Raw genomic sequence first — 21,902 nt, 5'->3', positions numbered from 1 at the left:
AAGTTATTTAAATGCCATATTTAACAGCTCTTTAAAGAGGTTGAAGATTACCTATCTATTCAGAATACAATCTCTATGTATCTAAAGAACCTGAGTAGTCTAACTATGAGTATGCCAAACATGGATGACTATTAACCTATAATTCTTAATACCTATATTACTTAAAAACTAAGACTTCATATTAGAATATTAAACAATCTTTAAACAACTGTGCAGCAAATGAAAACAATGATCTCAAAATGTAAACAATGTATAGGTATCTTGATCAGAGGTATAAATGTACAGTGCAATATAATAAATATATCCTAAAATTATATCAATATACAAAATGTCTTAAGCAGAGGTAGAAGACACAATACAATATGACAAAATAACTTTGCCTAGGTGTACAGATATTGCAAACAGAAATATGAGCATATTCAATATAACAAATATAATTTGAATTTGTATCAATATGAAAGAATCTATACCAATGTAAATTGTCTGTACATAATAGCTCACAATCACTATTATTATCAGTGTGAGTAAGCTCACACTGATCTACCTATTATCCCATTTAAATCCCCCTCCTCTTTTTATCAAAGAGATCCCTGAGCCTACATAATTTCCACCCCAACCTCCCAACCCTATACCAGTTGATTTTAAAAATCAACCCCTAAATGATGTCTCTAACCCTAAGGACAAACTTTGTTGGGAGAGGGGATGTTGTCTTCTAGAATTACTTCCAGCAGTCATGGGGGCGATGTACTTTCTATGGGATCCTGTAAAACTAAAATGATGGTTAAGTTTCAAGATACTGTCTGGTATAATTGCAAATAGTCTCTGAGCAGTCAACAGGGTTTTTCTGAAGTTCTTATATACATGAAGCCTCTGACAACACCCGCCTAACAAGTTCACTTGATGACTTTCATGAACACTTGAGATTCATTTCACTTATGATTCTCCACTGCAGGAAGTTCTACAAAGCTAGGAGCTGGCAAGGCTGGCCCCAGAGCTACGTTCTCAGTAACCAAGGTATAGAAGCCGTATCCTAATGTCAGACTCCAACCAAGAGTCATAATCCAGGTTATGAGGTTAAAAAGGTTTGGATAACAGTTCATGAATGAATGAATGAATGAATAGCACACCAACTTTTAATAGCCCAAACAAATTGGGAAATAGTTATTCTCGCCCGCTCCCCAAGACAGTTTCTCTGTAGCTTTGGAGGCTGTCCTGGAACTCACTATGTAGACAAGGAAATCTACCTGTTTCTTCCTCCCGAGTGCTGGGATTAAAGGCGTGTGCCACCACCACTCGTCAAAGCAGCTATTCCTTATGGCTTCCATATAGTTCAAAAGGCACTGACAGACATGGGGCAAACCAGCTTAGAGCAGTGACCCGGAGGGGGAAGATTAGATCTGCAAACTTGTTTTCTGAAACAGGAAACAGGTGCCGCTTTGCTCTTAAAGTCCGTTTCAAAGGAGCAGAAACTCGCATCTGTGTTGAGAAATCGAGAAGCACATTCGTACACCTTGATCACATCTCTTCATGGCGAGTGAAACAACAGGTGTGGAAGTAAAAACCTTCCTCCCCCAAAGGGAGAAAAGAAAATGCAAGAAGAGAAATCATGTTGAAGAGGTTTTATTAAAGGCACCATCTTCATTTGAACACTCCTAGAACAAAACCCCACTGTTCACACAGACCTGCTCCACTCGGGACAGGTCCAGATTTCCCACCTCAGCAGTCAGTTTTCTAGACACGTTGAGCAGCATCTTCTACAGCTCTTCCTAAGACTGGGGGGCATTTTTCTCGGCTAACGTAAGGGCTGTAGAACACAAACTTGCCCTTCTTCACTAGTCTATGGCCATATTATGTCTAATTCTGTGAACTACGTGAATAATTTCCCTAAAGTTACTTTATATAGTCTCAAAAGCCTTTCCACCCCACTTCGGTGACCCCCTCCAGTCTAACTCTACCATCACTAGTTTACCTAGAGACCCTCCTGGTAAGCCTACAAGAATCTCAAGCACCATCACATTCTGTATAAGGGAGAGAGACGGCTCAGCGGATAAAGACACTTACCGCCTCATGGGGTCCCGGGGTCCCTCACAGTAGGAGAAAACTGATTCTCAAAAATTGTTCTCTGACCTCCACACCACACACCCCGAAATACATCATATACAATAAATAATTTAAAACTTTCTTACTTGATATGTTCTTCTCATTCTTAACATCATGTCTGAACTCTCCTCAGACACGACACCTTCGCCCCAGGGCTCTAACTCTTAGCTATCAGATCTTAAGAACCATCCTCTCTCATCTGAATTTCTGCAAAAAGTACCTTTTGAATGCATCATGTGTTTCCTTAAATATACTTATTTTGAATACTCCACTTCCTATTTGGCTAGTCTGAGCACTCTGATAACAGAAACTTGCTACTTCCCTTCATCACGACACAGTAAACTTCAGAGTGCAGAGGCTGATAGATAATCTGTCTTGATTCTGCCCCAAACCCTGTCATATAACTCTCTTTGTTTCAGATGAAGAGCAGGAAAGGTTCTACGGTTAAGTAACTTCACAGTCTTCATATTTACTCCAGCAGCAGAGATACCTAAAGGCCAAATTATCCTAACACAAAGATACTACAGTCAGCTCTCTATATCAATATTGCACAGGCAAGGACCAACCAATGTATACACAGTATTCAATGGGAAAAACAAAAACAGAAGCAAAAACGAAAAACCTTTATATTCCTGAACTCACAAACATTTTTCGTCACTGTATAACAACTGTCTGCAAAGCATTTACTTTGCAGCAAGTATTTCAAATAATCTAAAGGTGATTTAAAGTATACTGGAGGGAATGTAGCTTATATTCAAATACTATACCATTTTATGAATGATTTGAGCATCATTGGACACCAAAAATCTGCAGTGAAACCTGAACCCAAGCCTTGACAGACACCAAAGAGCACTGTGTAGTAAGCTCTGCCATGGCAGAATGTCTGTGTTTATGTTTGCTAGTGATAATCCAAGCAGAGGGGAGACAGAGTCACCCTGGGAAGGCTCAGCATAAGCTGTGAGTTGCACACCCAACAGAAAGGGTGAATTTTAACAAAAATACCAACCAATTCTCAGAACACATTCCTACTTAAGAAGTATTAAGACTGTGAGAGCAGTCAGAAGAAAGAAGCAGGAGGGTCTGAGTTTGAGACCAGCTTAGCTGCACAGCAAGACCCTATCTTAATTTGAATCTAATGACCCTCAAAAGAACCAAGCAGAACTGGGGAGGTGGCTCCATGGTGGAGTAGTTGCCTACTATGTGGGAAGAGACACAAATCCTGGATCCGAGCCCTCAACATAATCAGGTATTCATTTCTTAGGCACTACAAATCTGCTTGGCACAGAAGAGTCAGAAAGCTTTTCAATTAAAATGTTTCAAGAAAAAATGGTTTACTATATTAAAGCAGCATGCTCACACTTACCACATCAGCTGGGAATCTTACGATATACCCAGGCTAAATCCCACACTTTTCTAGATGAGTAACAGACACACGGGGAGAACAGGCATATTTCAGGTCACATACCCAGAGGCAGAACCAATACTAGGCCTGCTTTTCACATAACTGTTTCTTCCAAGATGCTGTGCAAAGGGCAAGAAGGTCAATTCAGGAGCAGCCCCACCCCTTTCCTTTAAGCCCTTATGGATAAAGATGGTTTTTGTTGTTGTTGTTGTTGTTTTAAAAAAAATGACCGGGTAGGAAGAGTGGAAAAGCAGCTAGCTGGCACAGACAGCAAGGGACAAGCAGAGGAAGAAAAGAGAAAGGCAGGGAACGCAGAGGGGGAAAAGACTTTCTGTCAGCCTAGCAAGGGAAGCCAAAATACGAATATTTCATTATTTGACGTACCATGGGAAAAACAAATACGCCTAGAAAACTTTAGTAAGTAAAAGGCCAAGGAACTCTTTGGCCTCTATAGCAACACGCGAGGGTGACGGCGGAAGTCTGGGGAACACCGACTTCGAGTAGATTCTTTTAAGTTCTTGGGGAGATCAGTTTTCCGCGTTGTTGAAATGGGCACTTTCAAGAGTGTGTCCCCCTTAGCACAATAGAAACGCGATCCTTAAGGCGAAATATAGCCATAAATAACTTTAAAAAGCTACGGTGGCAGCCAGCGTTAGGGACCAGCACACTTGCGGAAAAGAGAGGACCTAAAGAGAAGGCTGAGATGCGAATGCGCTGAGAGGGCAGATGACAAGAGCGCGGTGGTGGGCTACAGAGGAGCGCTAGTCAAGAAGCCGCAGACAAGGGGGGCGGGGATGGGACGACGGGCTCAGCACCTCCCGGGCATCCCCAAGGCTCTCCATTGTCTCCAGGCCCCAGATCCTCACCTTATCCAACAAACCAGTGCGGCTGCTGCTTGTCCCACAGCTGGGGCCGCCGCCAACCCCACTACCGCCTCCGCCACCGCCGCTTCTCCCGCCTTGCGACGCCGCCGCCGCCATCTTGTCTCCCCTCCGCGTCTCCCTCCCTCTACGACTTGTCCAAAGCCGATTGGCTGAAACCGCCCACGTGGTGCGCTGCGCAGCGCCCATCGGGATCCGTAGTTCGTGGGCTGACGAGAGCGGAGAGTGGCCGCGGGGCTTGACGGGACTTGTTAGAATCTGCGGTCGCCAGTTGCTGCCTACGTTGCTAGCCGCAGCGTCGCGGTTACCAAGGAGTGGGTGGGAAAGGCTGTGGCAAGCGCCACGGTGGAGCGACTCCGAAATTCCCGTGAGGCTCGCAGGCGTGCGTCCCGCCTGTCAGGGACGTCGCCTCAGCGGACGGTTCGGAGGCGGAAGCGACGCCGGAGGCAGGTGTGGCAGGAAACTTGGTTTGCTTGAGTTAAGAGTCTTTCTAGCCCCGAAAGCGTGGAAGAGCCTGCTCTTCACTCTTTTCTATTCCTGTTGTTAGAGCATTAGCTCGAGTAGTCTCTCCAAAGTGACTATCGTCTTAGCTGTTAGTAGCGTTTCAAGTAGAACTGCCATTTATTGAGCGCCTACTGTCTGCCAGGCAGTGCCCTACGTGCGCTCACATCTATCCAGTGTCAATCTCAAAATAATGAACTTACCAGAAAGCAGAGAGCATGGGTCAGAACACAGCTGAAGCAGAGTTTTTAGTTTTTTAAATTAAAAGCATGTTTCCAGTTTGGCATTCTAATTTTACAAATATTGACTAAGAAAAAATATTGAGCATCGATAAAACTTGACACTGTATAAGGCATGTAAGGAAAATAAATCTGGTTGCCAATCTAGAGGCTTAGGAATATTACTTTATGCCATATTTAGCTTTTATACCTATATACTTCCCATAAATATTCAAATTATGGACCAAATGCTGAATTCATAAGACATTGTTTCCCTGAGACAAAGTCTCATTGTAAGGTTCCGGGTGGCCTGAAACTACGTAGACAGCTTGGCTTCAAACTCACAGAGATCTAGGTGCCTCTGCCTCCTGAGTGGGGAACTAAAGGCACAAACCACCAGGCCCAGCCTCTGAATTACTTAGCATGTAATCAGTCCTCCTGTTCTGGTCACTCAGAGTATACCTCTGAAACAGACAAAACCTGTCGTGGCAAAGCTAACATTCATATGAAAATAGTGATCACTAAAGAACACTAGATTAGATTTCATCCTTTGTTAAGCGATTCCTGGCCACCGTGGTCGAATACCTCTTGGCTTTTTGTTGTTACCATTCATCCTTCCTGCACCTTCTCTTTCTCAGCACCCAGCTCGAACGTCACCTGTTCTGCGAAACCCTCCTCGATCCTTGCCTTTTCCTTTTTAGCAGACAAAATAAAGTACTCCTGCAGCATTTTGTTTATGCCTGTTTAGTTGGGGTAGCATTTATTACAAACCCTCCTTCTGTATGCCACGCCTTGCTTGAGATACTGGAAATGAGATCACTAGACTCTTTTTGGAGGGCCTCGGCTTCAGCCTGAGGTTGGTGTGGTGAACAGTCAGGAAACCAGGCCATTCTAATACACTGTAATAGAATACCTCCTTTAAGAAAGAGGCCCATGGGGCTGGAGAGATGACTCAGAGATTAAGAACACTGGCTGCTCTTCCAGAAGTCCTGAGTTCAATTCTCAGCAACTTCATGGTGGTTCACAACCATCTATAATGAGATCTGGGGCCCTCTTCCAGTGTGCATGGATACATGCAGAAAGAACACTGTATGCATAATAAATAAATCTTTCAAAAAAGAAAAATAGGCTTATGCTGGGAGGTGCTGGCACACACCTTTAATTCTATTAATACTCAGAAGGCAGAGACAGATGGATCTCTGTGAGTTCGAGGCCAGCCTAGTCTAAAGAGCTAGTGCCAGGGCAACTACAGCTAGACAGAAGAACCTTCAAAAAACTAAGAAGAAAAGAAATAGGCCCAAGGGTTGGAGAGATGGCTCAGAATCTTGCTATTCTTGCAGAGGATTCCAGTTCAGTTCCCATCACCCACATGAAGGCTTACAGTCATCTGTAATTCCAGTTCCAGGGGATCCAGTGCCCTCCTTTGTCCTCTATGGACATGGGGGCAAAATATGTGTACACATAAATTAAGAATAAGTAAATTTTAAAAAGAAATGAAGCGGGCCTTAAAAAAGTCCACCTGGGAATATGGAGTTCCAGGAAAGGAGACTGCATGAATCAAGGTAAAGAAAGACAGACGTGACAGGCTCAAGGAGTGGAGTAGGTAAATGCATGCCAGTAAGGAACACCGGTGCCTCAGAGAGAGTGATACAGGCACACAGGTGCAGGAGGGAGACAGACCTAGGGGATGCTAAAGTCACTTGACATTAGCTTTCAAGTTTGAGAGAGAGTTCAGAGGTAGCTGAAGTTAACCCTCAAGTATGGACCTTCATCTTTCATTTACCTACCATAAAAATCAGGGTTACAGTCTAGAAAATGTAACCTAGGAATGATGTCCCTTTCTTGTCCCTTTGGTTATAAGTCTGTACCTTTTCACCTCTTGTTCTCACGCTGAATTAGAATTTCTATAATTATTTATGTGCTGCCTAATATTTGAGTTCGATTTATTCTTTGTGTTAAATGCATGACATTTATTTTTCCCATACTGGGACTTATCTCTCAACTTTGTCTTTGCTATTTTTATCCTACAGAAATGTGTTTCATTTAAATGAGCTTATAAACGGTCCCTTCCTTTCCCATCTATGCTTTTTGTAGCCTGCTTAAGCAACCCGGCTACATTTTACTGGCAAACAACGTGGCTCTATAATTCTCTGCCCCTGTCTTCGTTCCTGTGTCTTTTGTGTGTGCGCATACGTGACTCTCAGGATCAAGCCCAGGGTCTTGAACATACGAGCTACATCTCCAGCCCCATTTGTCTTATCTTCATAGCATGTCCATCTGTTTCTTGGAATTGTTTCCATCCTATTATCCCCTCCCCCCACACACACCCTTCATCTAAGACACATATTGGAGCATAAGGCTCCATATATCTAGAATGTAGGATATAATTAGTAAGGTTCAAGACTTCTTAACAACAGGCTAAGACGGTTTACAGTATCTCTTTTACAGGTAAAGAAGCAGGTAAAGAAACAAAAACAAAAGGAAAGCAAAGACTCGTTCCCGAGGTCAAAGATCAAGTAAGTACTGTATAGACACGGAACTAGGCCCTGATAGCCCAGTGAACTAACTGCTAGATCCTTCTCTAGCCGCTGCTGTCTCCAGTGTTTTCTAAACAGTGGTTTACTCACGTGCTCCCTCATTCATTTCAGCTGATAGATTGACAGAGGGGTGTCCTGAAAACCAAAGCAGCTGATTTTTGTAGAGAGTTCTAGCTCAGGCCTAGGTGTCAGGGTGGTTTTTTTTTGTTTTGTTTTTTTTTTTTTTTGCTTGACTTTCTGTTGCTCTGAGAAAACACTGACACAAAGCAGCTTGCAGAGAAAGGGCTTTATTTGTCTTGCATGTTCTGATCCCTTTGTCTGTGAGGGAAGCCAAGGCTTCCAAGGCTAAGCAGGACAGGAACTGAAGCAGAGATCACAGAGGCCTGCTGCCCACCCGCTTGCTTTCCTACACAAGAGACCTGGGCCTTCCCACATCAATCATTAATCCATATAACACGCCACAGGCTTTCTCATAGGTCAGTCTGACAGCGGCGTTTTCTCAGCTAATGTTCATGCTTCCCAGATGACACTAACCCTAGTTTGTATCAGTTGGCAAAAGCAAGCAAAAGGAAACTAAACCAGAGAATGGGTTTGTTTAGGTGAGGCGATCTTAGGCCCTGTAACAGGGAAGTTGGTGAGGGGAGCAAAATACTAACAAAGTAGTGAGTGTGGTTCTAGAAGTGTGGCAAGCCAGAGGGCCGCCTGAGAAAAGCCTTTATCCCTTTATAGGGAGCTCAGGGATCAGAATACACAGGCTACGCATTAGACCAAAGGAGAGCCAAGCATCACTCACTCGGTTCATAGATACTCATGGAATTTGCTATGTTAGCCGGGCGGTGGTGGCACACGCCTTTAATCCCAGCACTTGGAAGGCAGAGGCAGAGGCAGGCGATCTCTGTGAGTTCGAGACCAGCCTGGTCTACAAGAGCTAGTTCCAGGACAGGCTCCAAAACCACAGAGAAACTCTGTCTCGAAAAACCAAAAAAAAAAGGAATTTGCTATGTTAGATGCTGTGTTAGGATAAACTGATAATTCACTACACGCACTGCCCTTTCCCTCAAGGGAAATTAGAGAGACCCTTGGGTCCCAGGAGTGCTGTCATAGCCTTCATTTGGCTCGCTCATGACCTTTGGGTACTTCTAATGTGCTAGGTCCCATGGATGGATGTGAAGCAATGAATTAGGAGTGTTTCAGACTTGGAGGCTCATCGTCCCTTGGGGGAGCTTTGCATTATCCGTAGCAATTGTATGAGGTTAAAAGCAGTGAAACCATGAAGGGGACACTAAGGAACGAATAAATAAACTCAGTCTAGCGAAAGCACCATTGTCTCCCGCTAGAAAGTCCAATAAAGGCTTTGTGAGAGGAGTGGTGTGTGCCAAGGGGGTAGAAAGTGTCCTTTCTCTACGTTCTTTATACACATCTGTCCTTTGCTTCATTCCGTTCTCAACACAGTTCTCCAGGCACAGAATTTGTAGCTCCATTTCCCACGTAGGAAAACCGAGAGTCAAAGAGTCATTGTAATGACTTGCCCACAGCTGTCCTGCTTTGAAGGAAAAACTAGACCCAAAGTTAAGTTCCTTGTTCCCAAACTGCCCTCCCCCTTCTGCCCCACCTCTGCCACTGTCACAGGACACCTTGACCCCAGCTCGCCCGTCTTTTATGTATTCTTCACACACACTCGGTGCCTCGGCCTCACAGTCTTCAGGGAACTCCCTTCCCTCAGCTGGGGTGGCTCAGATAGGCTGCCCCCAAAGCAGAGCTTTGGATAACGGAAGTCTGTCAAAGAAAAATCTCTAGGAGATTACAATGTAAGAAACTCAGGTCTTTGTGGGGGGAGCGGATCAACCAGGTAGACAGGGTAAAAATGGGTATTTATTATGCAGAAGCAACACTAAGCTCTAAGCACAAGGCTGGAAACACTGGTGACAATATAGCCTTGTAAGGCTGAAGGCCCAGGATTGGCTAGGCTGGAAAGGTTAGGGCACTGATGCCAAGGACCTTGGAGAGCAGGCTTGTTGGCCTTGGGCTCAGGGCGGAGCACCTGCCTAGTGTGTCTGAGGCTCTGGGTTCCATCACCCCACAGCAAAAACAAAATGCAGCTAAACAAACAGAAACGAGTAGGACCCCGTGCTTCCTCAGGGGCCCAGTCTAGGCGAGGAGCAGGCTGCTGGGACAGTACGACCTGGAATCCTGCCACAACAAATGACCCAAAGCAATGTAGGATAAGAAGAAAGGCCCTGGGGCCGGGACAGGGTCCAGGTGGCATTGCAGTCTCCAGCTGTGCATTTCCAGGCAGCAGCAAACATTTGTGACTGAATTTGCAAAGTTAAGTAATAGTTGTTTTCTGGTTTGGTTTGGTTTTGAAAAGCATTTATTACTTTATTCCTATGAAAGCCAAAGGATTTTCACCACAGAAAACTAACAGTAGCCTTGGAGTTGACTGTCTTCCCAGATGTGTTTGGTTTTGGTTTGGTCTGCACATCATTTCAAAGTGACAGATGAGTTGCTCATGCTCAAATAATAAGATTTCATACAAAAGTAGACTTCTCTTGATAAAAACAAGGAATGTCTGGCAACACTGACTGGGATTTCTGCTTGGCAGCAGTTGGGGAGGGCTGAGTAGGAGCTGCCCCTGCAGGCACGCGTCTGCTCACGTACGTCTGTCTCTCTGGCGTTCAGCTTTCTTCACCCACTCTACTCCCACAGCCTGCCCAGCTCCTGTAAAGACCTGGATTTGCAATGCTTGGCTACTTATGCAGGTTTATGCAAGGTTTGACCTTAGACTCTGACAAAGACTTAAAGATACAGATGATAAACACCCTCGTGTGTGTGTGTGTGTGTGTGTGTGTGTGTGTGTGTGTTGCTAAGGATCGAGCTCACGCTGGGCAAGTACTCTACTGCCTTCAGCTCATCTTTATCTTCCCCGATAAAGTTAAAGCTCTTTAACTTCCTGTTTCCTGAGTGACAGGTGATAAACTTAACTGTAATCAGGGACAGTCCCTCTTTTGAGGAATTATTATGAAGACAGTAACAAGTTGATTTTTTTAAAAAAAGCCCAAGTCAGACCCTGGAGGCAGAACTATATTCACTTCCCAATTTCTGTCGGTATACATGCATGTACATACATTTCTATCTGTATACATGCACGTACATACATGTAGAGCCAACAGGAAGTGAAAGGTTATTTCCCTTGTGTTCTTCTTATTCCTTGGGTAGTAAGAAATGAGGCAATCAGGCTATATGAAATGTCTTCCTATCAAAGCTGTCCCAGGGAGCCTTCCTGCCCTGTCCCTTCCTGCTGATCACTCCCAGAGAGGGTAAGGCTGTCCTTCTTTCTCGTTCTCTCCTCCTTTAACCTGTTCTGCCCTCCTGGTGATAACATAGCTGAGCCTTTCTCATCCTGTTAGAAAATGACCAATGTATGCTAGCCAGGCGCTGGTTACACCCCTAAGCCCATCCACAAGCGTTTTCTCATTTGGTCATCCAGACGGTTCCATAGACGAGGTCCACTTACTGTCTACATTTCACAGAGGGAAAAACTGAGGCAGTGCGGTGAAATGTTAAATAACTTGTATCCAAAGTCATGAGGTAATTGTTCTCACTAGCGTTTGAACCATCCAGAGTCCATGCTCTGTAGTGGCTGCCCTCTGAGGCTGGGGCTAGAGTAAAAGCATTGCCTCTGTGCACTCTGTGAGCCGGAGAGCACATCCCTTGGCATCCCCCACACCGGACACTCCCGAGTACCCGCCCTATTGGCGGCTTTCTCTCAACTAAGCTGCTGCTTGCCTCTGTCCTCCCTTTCGCAGCTGAGGTCTTTGGAAACTCTGCTTGTGTTTTCCTCTTGTATAGCCTCCCTTTCTCCACACTTCCTACATCAGTACTTAGTTCTGCCCTTTCCTGGAAGTGGACTGCTATTTCCTCAAGGCCTGTTTGAGATGGTCCCCTTCCCTGACCTCCCAGCTCCTCCTCTCAGATGCTCTCCTGGGCTTTGTCATCCCTTGGTTTACCTGACAGCTCCCTGGGCCTCCTCCACCTTCCTGTTTACCTCTCTACAGTTGATTTCTGGTCTTGTTTCTGTTTCTGGTTTTTGTTTCTGTGTTTCGCCTTCCCTCCTTTGCTCCCCCGCCTTCTGCTTTTATCTTTATCTTAGTTTGGTTCCACTAGTTTGGTACAGTGCTCCCTACCAGTGTTCCCTATTGCCAGGCTCATTCACCGGACCATTTTGTCTGGCCTCCCTTTCCCAAGCGCAGCTCAGGCATGGTTTGTGTTAAGCCCAACTGTTGACTCTGTCTTCTAGGACAAAGTGTGAAACGCAGTGTGAAACCACGGTCTCCCTGCCCCTCAGCAAACACCCTTCAGAAGCAGGCACTATCTTCCTGTTGAACCTTACTGTATCAAAGAGTTCCAAATGCACAGCCTTTTTCTTCCTGGGTCCTGACCATTCCCTCCTCATGATGCCCTTGCTCCTGTGGCTCTTTCTGTTTGAATGGAATAGTGATAGTTTGTTTATGATCTAACAAAGTATGACCAGTCAGTGGTGGCACAGACCTTTAGTCCCAGCAGCCACACTAGTTAGCCATAGAGTCCGGGCAGTGGTGGGTCATACCTTTAATACTAGTACGAGAGAGGAGTATGAGGTGGGATGAGACGGGAACATGCTCTCTTTTCAGTCTGAAGATTGGGTAGAGGTAAGAGCTCTCTAGTGACTTGGCTGCTTTGCTTCTCTGATCTTCAGCTCAAAGCCCAATGTCCGTTTCTGGGTTTTTATTAAGCCCCTTTCTCTGAACTCTGTTAGAACAAAGACAGCAGCCCCCTTCATTCAGTCCACCCATTCCTGTTAAGGTGGGAGCGTTGGCCCATAGGCAAAGACAGTGGGCTCAAGAGTAGAGGAACACACTTAGTCACACAGCAAGGAAGGACAAAGCCGGAATTCAAACCAGGTCTGTGTGAGCCTAACTTAGTGTCCTGCTGAGTTAGGGCTGGTTTGAACCAGAAAGCCCCACTCCTGCCTCCCTGCTCTGTTCACAGCAGCCCCCTTGCTGAAGCAGAGGGGTCCTCAGAGGTCTTGGTGGCTCAGGAATGGCACTGGGGAGGGCTCCCCTGTACCTTTTCACTCTTCTGACTCCCGGCTGTCCTTGCTGTCTCTCAGGGAGATGGTGTCTTCAGGGATGTACAAAATGGACAATGGCAAGCCTTACCTCAACAACTGCTTTCCAGCCAAAAGTCTCCTCCGGACACCGGAAGAAGGTGAGATGAATCCTCTGGTGACTGCCCTTCTCCACACCCAGCTCCTGCCTTGCACGGTTTTCTCATTTTCTTGTTTTTGCCTGTGCCACTCAATCCTGTCCCCTCTCATCCCACCTTCTGCAGCAGCCCCATCGGGCCTTGTGCAGTGTGCTCTTAACCACAGTGCCATAGCCCAGCGGCCTCTCTTTGCTGACCCCTGTAGAAGGACCTGTCATTCACAGTCTAACAGTCTCTGCCACAGCCCCTTTTCTTTATTTATGTTCCTTCCTTTTTTGGGGTGCTCTTTTCACTAAGCTTTTGGATTTGGAGTATTTAGCTTCCATTCCAAAGTTAGCCAAGTCTTCAAATCCACGAAGCCCTATTCTTCTCCCACTTTTTTCAACAAACCATCCTATGACCCCTTAGTCTGCTGTGTATCTGTCTCCCATTTTTCCCGATTAGATGACTAATCATTCTCTGGTCAGCTTCTAAATGAAACCACTAAATCTTTCTGGTAGTTTTTCAGACATCCATCTAGTTAGCATGAACTCTAGCCATAAAATTATTTCCATTGCTGTTTCATAACTATAATTTCATAAATATCTGACATGCAGGTTATCTGATAGGTGACCCCTGTGAAAAGGTCAGTCAAACCCCAAGCACCTTTCAATGTGGATTTCTGCTTTCTCTTGCTCAATCTCTCCTCCGCCCCCTCACACACAGAGACAGAGACAGAGGGGGACGGGAGAAGTATACATACTCACTGAAAGCAGGGAGGTGTCAGCAGTGAAGAATATACTTGTTGCCTGGACCTTGGTTTCTAAATACCATTTTCCAAAGAGAGGAGTAAGACCTCTCCAGAGAAATAGATGTCCACAGGTCTGAGGTAAGGAAAAAAAATTCAGATTGGGCCTTGAACATCTTGTGGTACCAGCAAGTAAGGAAGTGCTCAGAAAAACATTGAGGGCAAGCTGAAAGGACACAGCAGCCAGATAATGGAGCCAAATCTGGGACAGCCTACACAGAAAAGTAAATAATGGTAGGATTGGGTTGTAAACCACGCAATAAATATTCATGAGCTCATAATGATATAAATAAACATGTAAGTCGTAAATAAGTGGGAGAGAAGAAACAGCTTTTCCTTGTGGTAAAAATCTCATTAATGAATACAGAAGACATGACGGGTATTTAAAATTGCTGTTCAAATATCACAGTAATATTTTTTGCAGGTAAAACCTACTTATGATAATATGTCAGTCGGGATTCTTTAAAGAAGTAAGGCGAGTAGAAGATAAGTAGATGGATGGATAGATGGATAGATAGGTAGATGGATGGATGGATGGTAGATAGATACATACATGGATGGATGATAGATAGATACATACATACAAACATGGATGGATGGATGGATGATAGATAGATAGATACATACATGGATGGATGGATGATAGATACATACATGGATGGATGGATAGATACATAGATGATAGATGGATACATGGATGGATGGATGATAGATAGATAGATACATACATGGAAAGATGGATGGATGGAAAGATGGATAGATGGATGGATGGTAGATAGATACATAGATATGTAGATAGATGATGGATGGATAGATAGATAGATAGATAGATAGATAGATAGATAGACAGATAGATGATCAAGTGGGTAGATAGAATAGGAATTGGCTTATGTAACTTTAGAGGCTGAGGTAACCCCTGGGGAAGAGCTAATTCTGAAGTGGGTTTTTTATTTTGTTTGGTTTCCTGATGGTGAATATGAAGTCCAGTGCTTGGCACAAGTGGGCAATGTTCTACCACTGAGCTACATCCCAGTCCATTTATATATTTATTTTTAAGATTTATTTATTTGTTATATATACAACATGTTTGCCTGCACACCAGAGGAAGGCATCAGATCTCATTACAGATGGTTGTGAGGCACCATGTGGTTGCTGGGAATTGAACTCAGGACCTCCAGAAAAGCAGTCAATGCTCTTAATCTCTGAGCCGTCTCTCCAGCTCCTATGTATTTATTTTTTTAAGCAGCGTCTCTCTAGGTAGCACTGGCTGTCCTGGAATTTAGGAAAGGTTGGCCTTGAACTGCTGAGCTCTACCAGCACCTCTGTTTCCAGAATGGAATGCTGGAATTAAAGGCACGTGCCACCACGCCTCACCTGCTCCCCTACCCCATTGTAGTCTTGAAGCAGGACTTCTTTTTCCTCTCAAAAGTCTGGGTTTTTTTAAAAATATTTATTTATTATGCATACAATATTCTGTATGTGTGTATGTCTGCAGGCCAGAAGAGGGCGCCAGACCTCATTACAGATGGTTGTGAGCCACCATGTGGTTGCTGGGAATTGAACTCAGGACCTTTGGAAGAGCAGGCAATTAAAGGCTCTTGGCTCAGCCGTTAAAGGCTAGGCTCACGACCAAAAAGTCTGTTTTTGATCCGTAAGTGTTTGAGCTGACCAAGGGAGGAAGGGCCCCCTGCACCATCAAGTACCTTTCTCACCAACATCGCCTCATCAAGACACTAACTAAATACAAAATACGGTCACAGCAACGAGTGTCTGAACAGTTGCATAGCCCAGTAAAGCTGACACATAGCAATCTGGAATGCTAGGGAAAAACGGATGGGAGTATGAGAAACATCTGGAATGCTAGGAAAAAAACGGATGGGAGTATGAGAAACAAGACTTCTAAAGAACTTTGCAGGTGTAGTTACTAATAACAAAGTAGTGAAATTGAGCAGACCCCACTTTGAGGAATCAAAATCAGCATTGTAGGACTGGAGAGGTAGCTCGGCAGGAAAAACCACTTGCAGCAAGCATGGGGACCCATCCCAGCATTCATGTAAAAGCTGGGTGTGGCCATATATACCTGTCACCTCAGAAGTGGGGGCAAAGACAGGAAGATTGCTGGGGTTTGCTGGCCAGCACACGTGAGATGTCGGGTTCTGGTTCAACCAGAAGCACTGTTTGAAGGGAACAAGATAGTGACAGAGAAACCTAACATGTTCTTCTGGCTTCTGCATGTACAACTGCACACATGCACTCAAACATCATGCATGTGTATACCATATACACATCAAATAAACATTGTAATGTCAATGTGCTATATAATAGTACACTCCTAAAACCCCAGCACTCGGGAGGCCGGGGCAGGAGGACTGTGAGTTTCGGGGCAGCCTGGTCTGCATAGTGAGAACCTGTTCCCGAAACAGGTTACCACCACCAGAAATAAAGCGCAATGACCCCAGGAGTTCCCTGAAATGATACACAGAGAAAGGCACAGCTTGCTTTTGTGGTAGCTTGCCAAGTTCAAAGCCTCTGTCTGAACATGGGACTGCATCAGACAAGCTCACACATAGGTGATTTTTTTTATTTAAATACTTTATTTAAATAAAAATAAAAAATATTTTATTTTTATTTAAATACTTTAATATTCAGTGTTTCACTGTCGAGTACTCCTCACAAGTGTCAAGTCTGCAGAAGGGAAAAGAGTGGAGAACCATCTCACCAGTGGGAGCAGACTAAGGAGCCATGCCAGCTGACTGTGATGTGAGATCCTGGCCTGGATCCTGGGACAGGAGGGGGGCCTTAGTCAGGAAACTGGCAAACTTCAAAGAGGGGCTAACATTAGTAGCTGGTGTTGCACCAATGCTAATTGCTCGATGTTCACTAATTGTGTGGCTGTTATGTAACATGAGAACAAGATATTAGGGAAGCTGGGTACAGGCTGTGGAGCAATTTACACCATTTCTGTAACTCTTCTGGAAGTCTAAAATTATCTCAAAATGAAAAGTTATAAGAAAAACAAAGCAACAAGTCCCCCCTCGATCCCACCCCCTGGCTACTAAAGGCCCATATCATTATCAGGCTCCACCCCGTTTTAGCATTTCCATGGTCTGCCTCTCTTGACCCCCCAGCCTCATTCACACTGTCATGGTCTGCCTCTCCTGACCCCCCCCAGCCTCATTCACATTGACTTCCTGGCCTTTCCTCTTGACCACTTTGAGTTTTCACACCAACTCTGACTGCTATCGCCAGGAGTCAGGGATACAACACGAGAGTCGAGGAACAAAGTCTATGCCCTGGTGGGGCAGCCTTACCAAACTGCCTGGTCCATGGCAGGAGTGGAAAATCGTAGTTGAACTTTTTCTGTCCCATCTAACCAACTCCCATACCACACGGAGACTTATTAATTATGGAAGTTTGATTGATAGCTTAGGCTTGTTTCTAACTAGCTCTTACAACTTAAATTAACCCAATTTTTTTTTTATTAATCCATGTTCTACCATGTGGGTTTTGCCTTTATCCCACTTTGTGTGTCCAACTTGTTCCATGTCTGGCTGACTTCTCCCACATCTCCATTCTTCTTCCCAGCATCCTCTCTGTCCTGAAAATCCTGTCTAGCTATTGGCTGTTCAGCTATTTATTAAACCAATCTGAGTGACAAATCTTCACAGTGTACAAAAAGATTATGCCACAACAGTTCTCCCTTTTTGTCTAAATAAAAAGGGAAGGCGTTTTGACTCTAACATAATAAAGCTGTAGACAATAAGAACAATCATCACTCAAGAATTGCATTTACAATGTTCAGTCCATTTGTATTTGGCATATTTGGAGAAAATACTCCATTTATTCTATCCTGATGAGCCCAAACCTCCACACCTAATTTACCTTCTATCATAATTAAAGAAAACTATGACTGCCTAGTCTTCAATTCCATCATAGACCCCGAAAGGATAGAATATTACCTTAGTAAGCAGAAAGTGCAGAACAAGCAACTTCCAAACCTAAAAGAACAACAGAAACCACTTGCTGCCTGGACAGTCACCCAAGGTTGCTCTTCAATGCTGGGGCATCCATCTTTGGCCTGCATGCCTAGAATATCTGACAGACTTCTGTGAAGTAGGAATTTTTGAAGGACTTCCCTGTCCGTTCTTGGCAGTCGTTTCTCTGTGTCCTCTGGTTCAGCTTGGACTGCATACTATCAGCAATCGACGCAAGGGCAGTTTCTTGATTAAATGACTAACTTTTGCCATAAAGAAAGCAAATTCCATATGGAGGTTCTTTGTTAACGTCATCCATTTTTGAAGTAGATTGGTGCCACCAGGAGCAGATGTGTGTCATTGTCAAGAAAAGCCTTATGTTATTAAAACATTTTAAATGCCATATTCTGTAGGTCTCTGAACTGTCTATCTATCTAAAATATACTTCTATATGATCTTGAAAACATACCTCATGTGACTATAAGTTTGATAGTTATGGATAACTATTAACTTATATTTATTATCCTAAATAGCTTTCAAAGACTAAAACTATACATAATGTTTTTTAAATGCACTGTAGAGCTACAATATATTAAACAAAAATAAAAGCATATATATATATAACAAGAATAACCTTAAATTTGAATCAATATACAAAATCCATACCAATGTAAAATATTTGAGACTAGGAGTTGCTCAAAAGAAGACTCAAAAATCCACCCTTTAATCTCATCATTTTAATCCTATGTCCCCCTTTTCCATCTGGTTGGCTTTTTCCCCATCTCCGTCCTTCTTCCCACTGTCCTCTCTGACAAATCTTCACAGTGTACACGAAGATTATCCCACAACAGGAAATGCTTCATGTGAGGCCAGAGCAGGCAGAGCTGGCAACAGTGGTCACATGTCAGTCCAGCCCTAGAGAAAGAACTAGGAACGGCGGCAGGCCAGAGCCAGTGGTCCCAGCCTGGGTCTCATAGCTGTGTGGTTCTGTGACTTCTAGGCCTTTGATATTTCTGGGAATTTTTGTTTGTTTGTTTGTTTGTTGTTCTTCCCTCTGCCTAGACTGTCTTGGTTTCAATCCTCTTCTAATGAATTCCCTCTGCTCGCTAGGTCTGTGTCACGCTGGTAGGTTCTCTGGGCTTCCTCGGCACCTCAGGTGTCATTGAACTTTTGTGGGTCAGGGCTTCTGTCACGTTTGTTCCCATAACCCACACACACATCCACACAGATGGTTATGTGGGTTCGCTAGGTCATTCATTTAGACACAGTGGTGAGCTCTGGGCTATGAAGATGAGTGAGTCAGACAAGGCCCCTGCTGTCCAGAGATTCTATCCCAGCGGGGAATGTAGACAACAAATGAGTGAATAATAGTGTGATTACAGATCACAGTTAATGCCATGGTCGCTTAATCACTAATGTGAGAGAGAGCAGATTATAGAATGTCATCATGATTTTTAAATGAACTTACTATGAATTCATAATCTTTATTTTTTTCTGATACAGAGTCCCATGTAACCCAGGCTGACCTCAGATTTGCTAGATAGCAAGGATGACCTTGGACTTGTGGTCCTCCTGCTTCGCCCCTCCTTGAGTAATGAGATTACAGGTGTTACTCAACCATAACCAGCTTCATACAGTGCTGGGGTTGAACTGAGGTCTCCATGCACTGTAGGCGAACAGTTGGCCAACTCTTGAGTTACATCCCCAGCCCTCGTATTCTTTTTGCTGTAGCGTGGAATCCAGGTCACACATAGGCCTTACCTAAGAGATGGTCAGTGGGAGAGTAACTGTCCTCTATACCAAGGGGGTCCGGGAGGACGTCACATAACAGGAAGTGTCCAGTTTTTTCTCTTCAGTGAGCCGTAGACTTAGGAGGCACACACTTGGAGATAAACGAAGGGGCTGGGCAGCCATCCCATCTTGTTCTTTGTAAGCATTTTCATCTGTAGCATATGTGTCACTGAGCTTAGTGGCTGCTTAAATGAGACACAGATGCCCTCCGGCGGCGGTGAGGGATGGGAGACACGTACACAGATGCCCTCCGGCGGTGGTGAGGGACTGGGAGCTACTGGGGGGGTTAGTATGAAAGCTCAATATCCATGTTCACACCCTCGGCTTCAGAGAAGGTTGGCCCTTCTCACCGGTCCATTCTTCCCCACAGGCCGAGGACACTGGTTAGTGGCTCGGAAAGGCAGCATGAAGAAGGGTGTGGCTAAGGCATCCACTGAAGGCCAGGAGAACCTGAAGAAGGTTTCTTTCGAGACTGGGTTGAAGAAAGTGTCTCGGCGGGATAACCAGGCAGACAGTCTTGGACACGGACATGTCTTGGACCGAGCTTTTCTGGTGAGAGTAAATGCGTTCCGGAGTATCTAGTGACATCAGCTAAGGGAGGGGGAAGGGAGGAATGAGGACTGCCCTGCCCTGCCCTGCCCTGCCCTGCCCTGCCCTGCCCTGCCCTGCCCTTATCTGGCTAGGGACAAGGACTTGTCTTGCCCTGGTACCACTACTCCTATCCCACACCAAGCTATCAGAGCGATGGTGCCAAACTGAATGTGGCCAGTGACAAAAGAACCCTGGGAATTTCCTTTAACGTGCAAAGCTTTTACATATGCACCCTGTGAGACAGACCCGATATCGCCATCCTTATTATATTGTTGCCACCTGTAGACAGGAAAAAAGAGGTCCCCTCTACAGCCAATAAATGACTGGATCAGGATTAGAACCCTGGTCTACTGATTCTAAACCCTGTACCTTTGTATTATGTAAAATGCCCAGATGCAGTGGCTCACACCTTTAATCCCTGTACTTGGGAGGCAGAGACAGGTGAATCTCTGTGAATCTACATAGTGAGGCCCTGGCTCCAGAAGAAAAAAGTTATCATATGAAGTGCAAAGTCTTGTGTGAGTTGGAAAAGAAAGAGTGTTTCAGAAATAAAGGGTAAACTAAGGATCCCATGACAGCACTGAGGAGGAGCAAGAGATCTCTGTGTGCCATGCTGTGTACTGCCCTGAGGTGGGAGCCAGTGGGACAGGGTGTCCTGTTCTCCCCCAGCCTTGGTTCTCTGGTTTTAGCATCTGCCTGGAAGCAGAAGGAGCTCCTGGTGTTACTCCAGCCAGGCCTGAGGCGGTTTCTCTGAAGAGAGCTGGGTGCTGGGTTGGAGACCAGCCAGGAAGCTTCACATCTGTTCTTCGCAGCGCTTCAGTAGCTTGGCAAAGAAAGATGGATTTTGTAGATTAATATTGATGGGTAGTGTTGTTCTCATTGCTCCCTTGTTTCCACATTCTGCTCGTGTATCTCAGAGATTACAAGAGGTCATGCTTGGGCTCTGTGTTCCCTTGTTGAGCAGGGAAAGGTTTTTGCAGAGCCTGTTAGGTTTGTTTGACTGTTACAACCGCTGCTCAGTGCAGAGTCCAGAGTCCGGGGTACTGATGACTGTGAGGACTGAAACAGCAGGACTGCAGGGGGACAGGTCACGTCACTCCACAGTGTCCTCCCCCCACTCATTTCCAAATAAAGCTGACCTCGCATATCCACTATTCCTTATCCACAGATTCACACAACCACAAACTGAAATGTTTGTGAAAAATAAAGCAAAATTTATTTTTATCTGTACTACACATGTGCATACTTTTATATGACTGTTCCCTAAACCATATGACCTAACAATTATTTACATATTATTTGTACTGAATTAGGTACTATCAATAACCCAGTTATGGTTTGAACTAAATCGGAGGAAATACATAGATTGTTAACAAGTATGACACTGTTTTAAATGAGGGACTAGAGGCCTAGAGAGATGACTCCATGGTTGAGAGCATTGGCTGCTCTTCCAGAGGACCCAGGTTCAATTCTCAGCACACACATAGAAGTTTAAGACATCTGTAACTCCATTTTCAGGGGATACGAAACCCTCTGCTTGTTTCCACAGGGATCAGGCATACAGGTGGTGCACACACATACATGTAGGCATACAGGTGGTGCACACACATACATGTAGGTAAGCATCCAGATATAAAGTTAACTTTTAAAATTCTGAGGTACTCGCCTGTCTCTGTTCTCACATCCTAGCTCTTCCATCAGTTGTGAGAGGATCATTGTACTGGCCAGGTTTGCTACCCGCGTTGCTGCTTTAGGTAGACGCAGCAATGAGAATGTTTTTCAGAGTAACAGGATCTCCACACTGCCTCTCAGTTCACTGGCCCCTCAGGTTGTATTATTCAATGACCCCCACATCCCCAAATACGTCATTTTGGTT

At 44.7% G+C, this 21,902-nt stretch overlaps 2 protein-coding genes across 2 annotated transcripts in view; one reads left to right on the top strand and one right to left on the bottom strand.

Moving 5' to 3' along the window:
- Spcs2 (signal peptidase complex subunit 2) overlaps positions 1-4,503 on the bottom strand; it is a 10,829-nt gene extending 6,326 nt beyond the window's left edge. Inside the window, exon 1 of the mRNA XM_005357511.2 lies at positions 4,369-4,503. Within this exon, the coding sequence (XP_005357568.1) occupies positions 4,369-4,482 (114 nt within the window). The 5' untranslated portion in view covers positions 4,483-4,503. The remainder of the gene's footprint in view (positions 1-4,368) is intronic.
- A 92-nt stretch (positions 4,504-4,595) lies between these two features.
- Xrra1 (X-ray radiation resistance associated 1) overlaps positions 4,596-21,902 on the top strand; it is a 73,059-nt gene continuing 55,752 nt past the window's right edge. The window contains exons 1-4 of the mRNA XM_013350176.2: positions 4,596-4,833; positions 7,551-7,618; positions 12,789-12,886; positions 19,806-19,987. Of these exons, the coding sequence (XP_013205630.1) occupies positions 12,793-12,886; positions 19,806-19,987 (276 nt within the window). The 5' untranslated portion in view covers positions 4,596-4,833; positions 7,551-7,618; positions 12,789-12,792. The remainder of the gene's footprint in view (positions 4,834-7,550; positions 7,619-12,788; positions 12,887-19,805; positions 19,988-21,902) is intronic.

Source organism: Microtus ochrogaster, chromosome 22, assembly GCF_000317375.1.
Source record: "Microtus ochrogaster isolate Prairie Vole_2 chromosome 22, MicOch1.0, whole genome shotgun sequence".
Taxonomy (NCBI): Eukaryota; Metazoa; Chordata; class Mammalia; order Rodentia; family Cricetidae; genus Microtus; species Microtus ochrogaster.
Note: the sequence above shows the minus strand (reverse complement) of the source record. Positions and strands in the feature narration are given on the sequence as shown.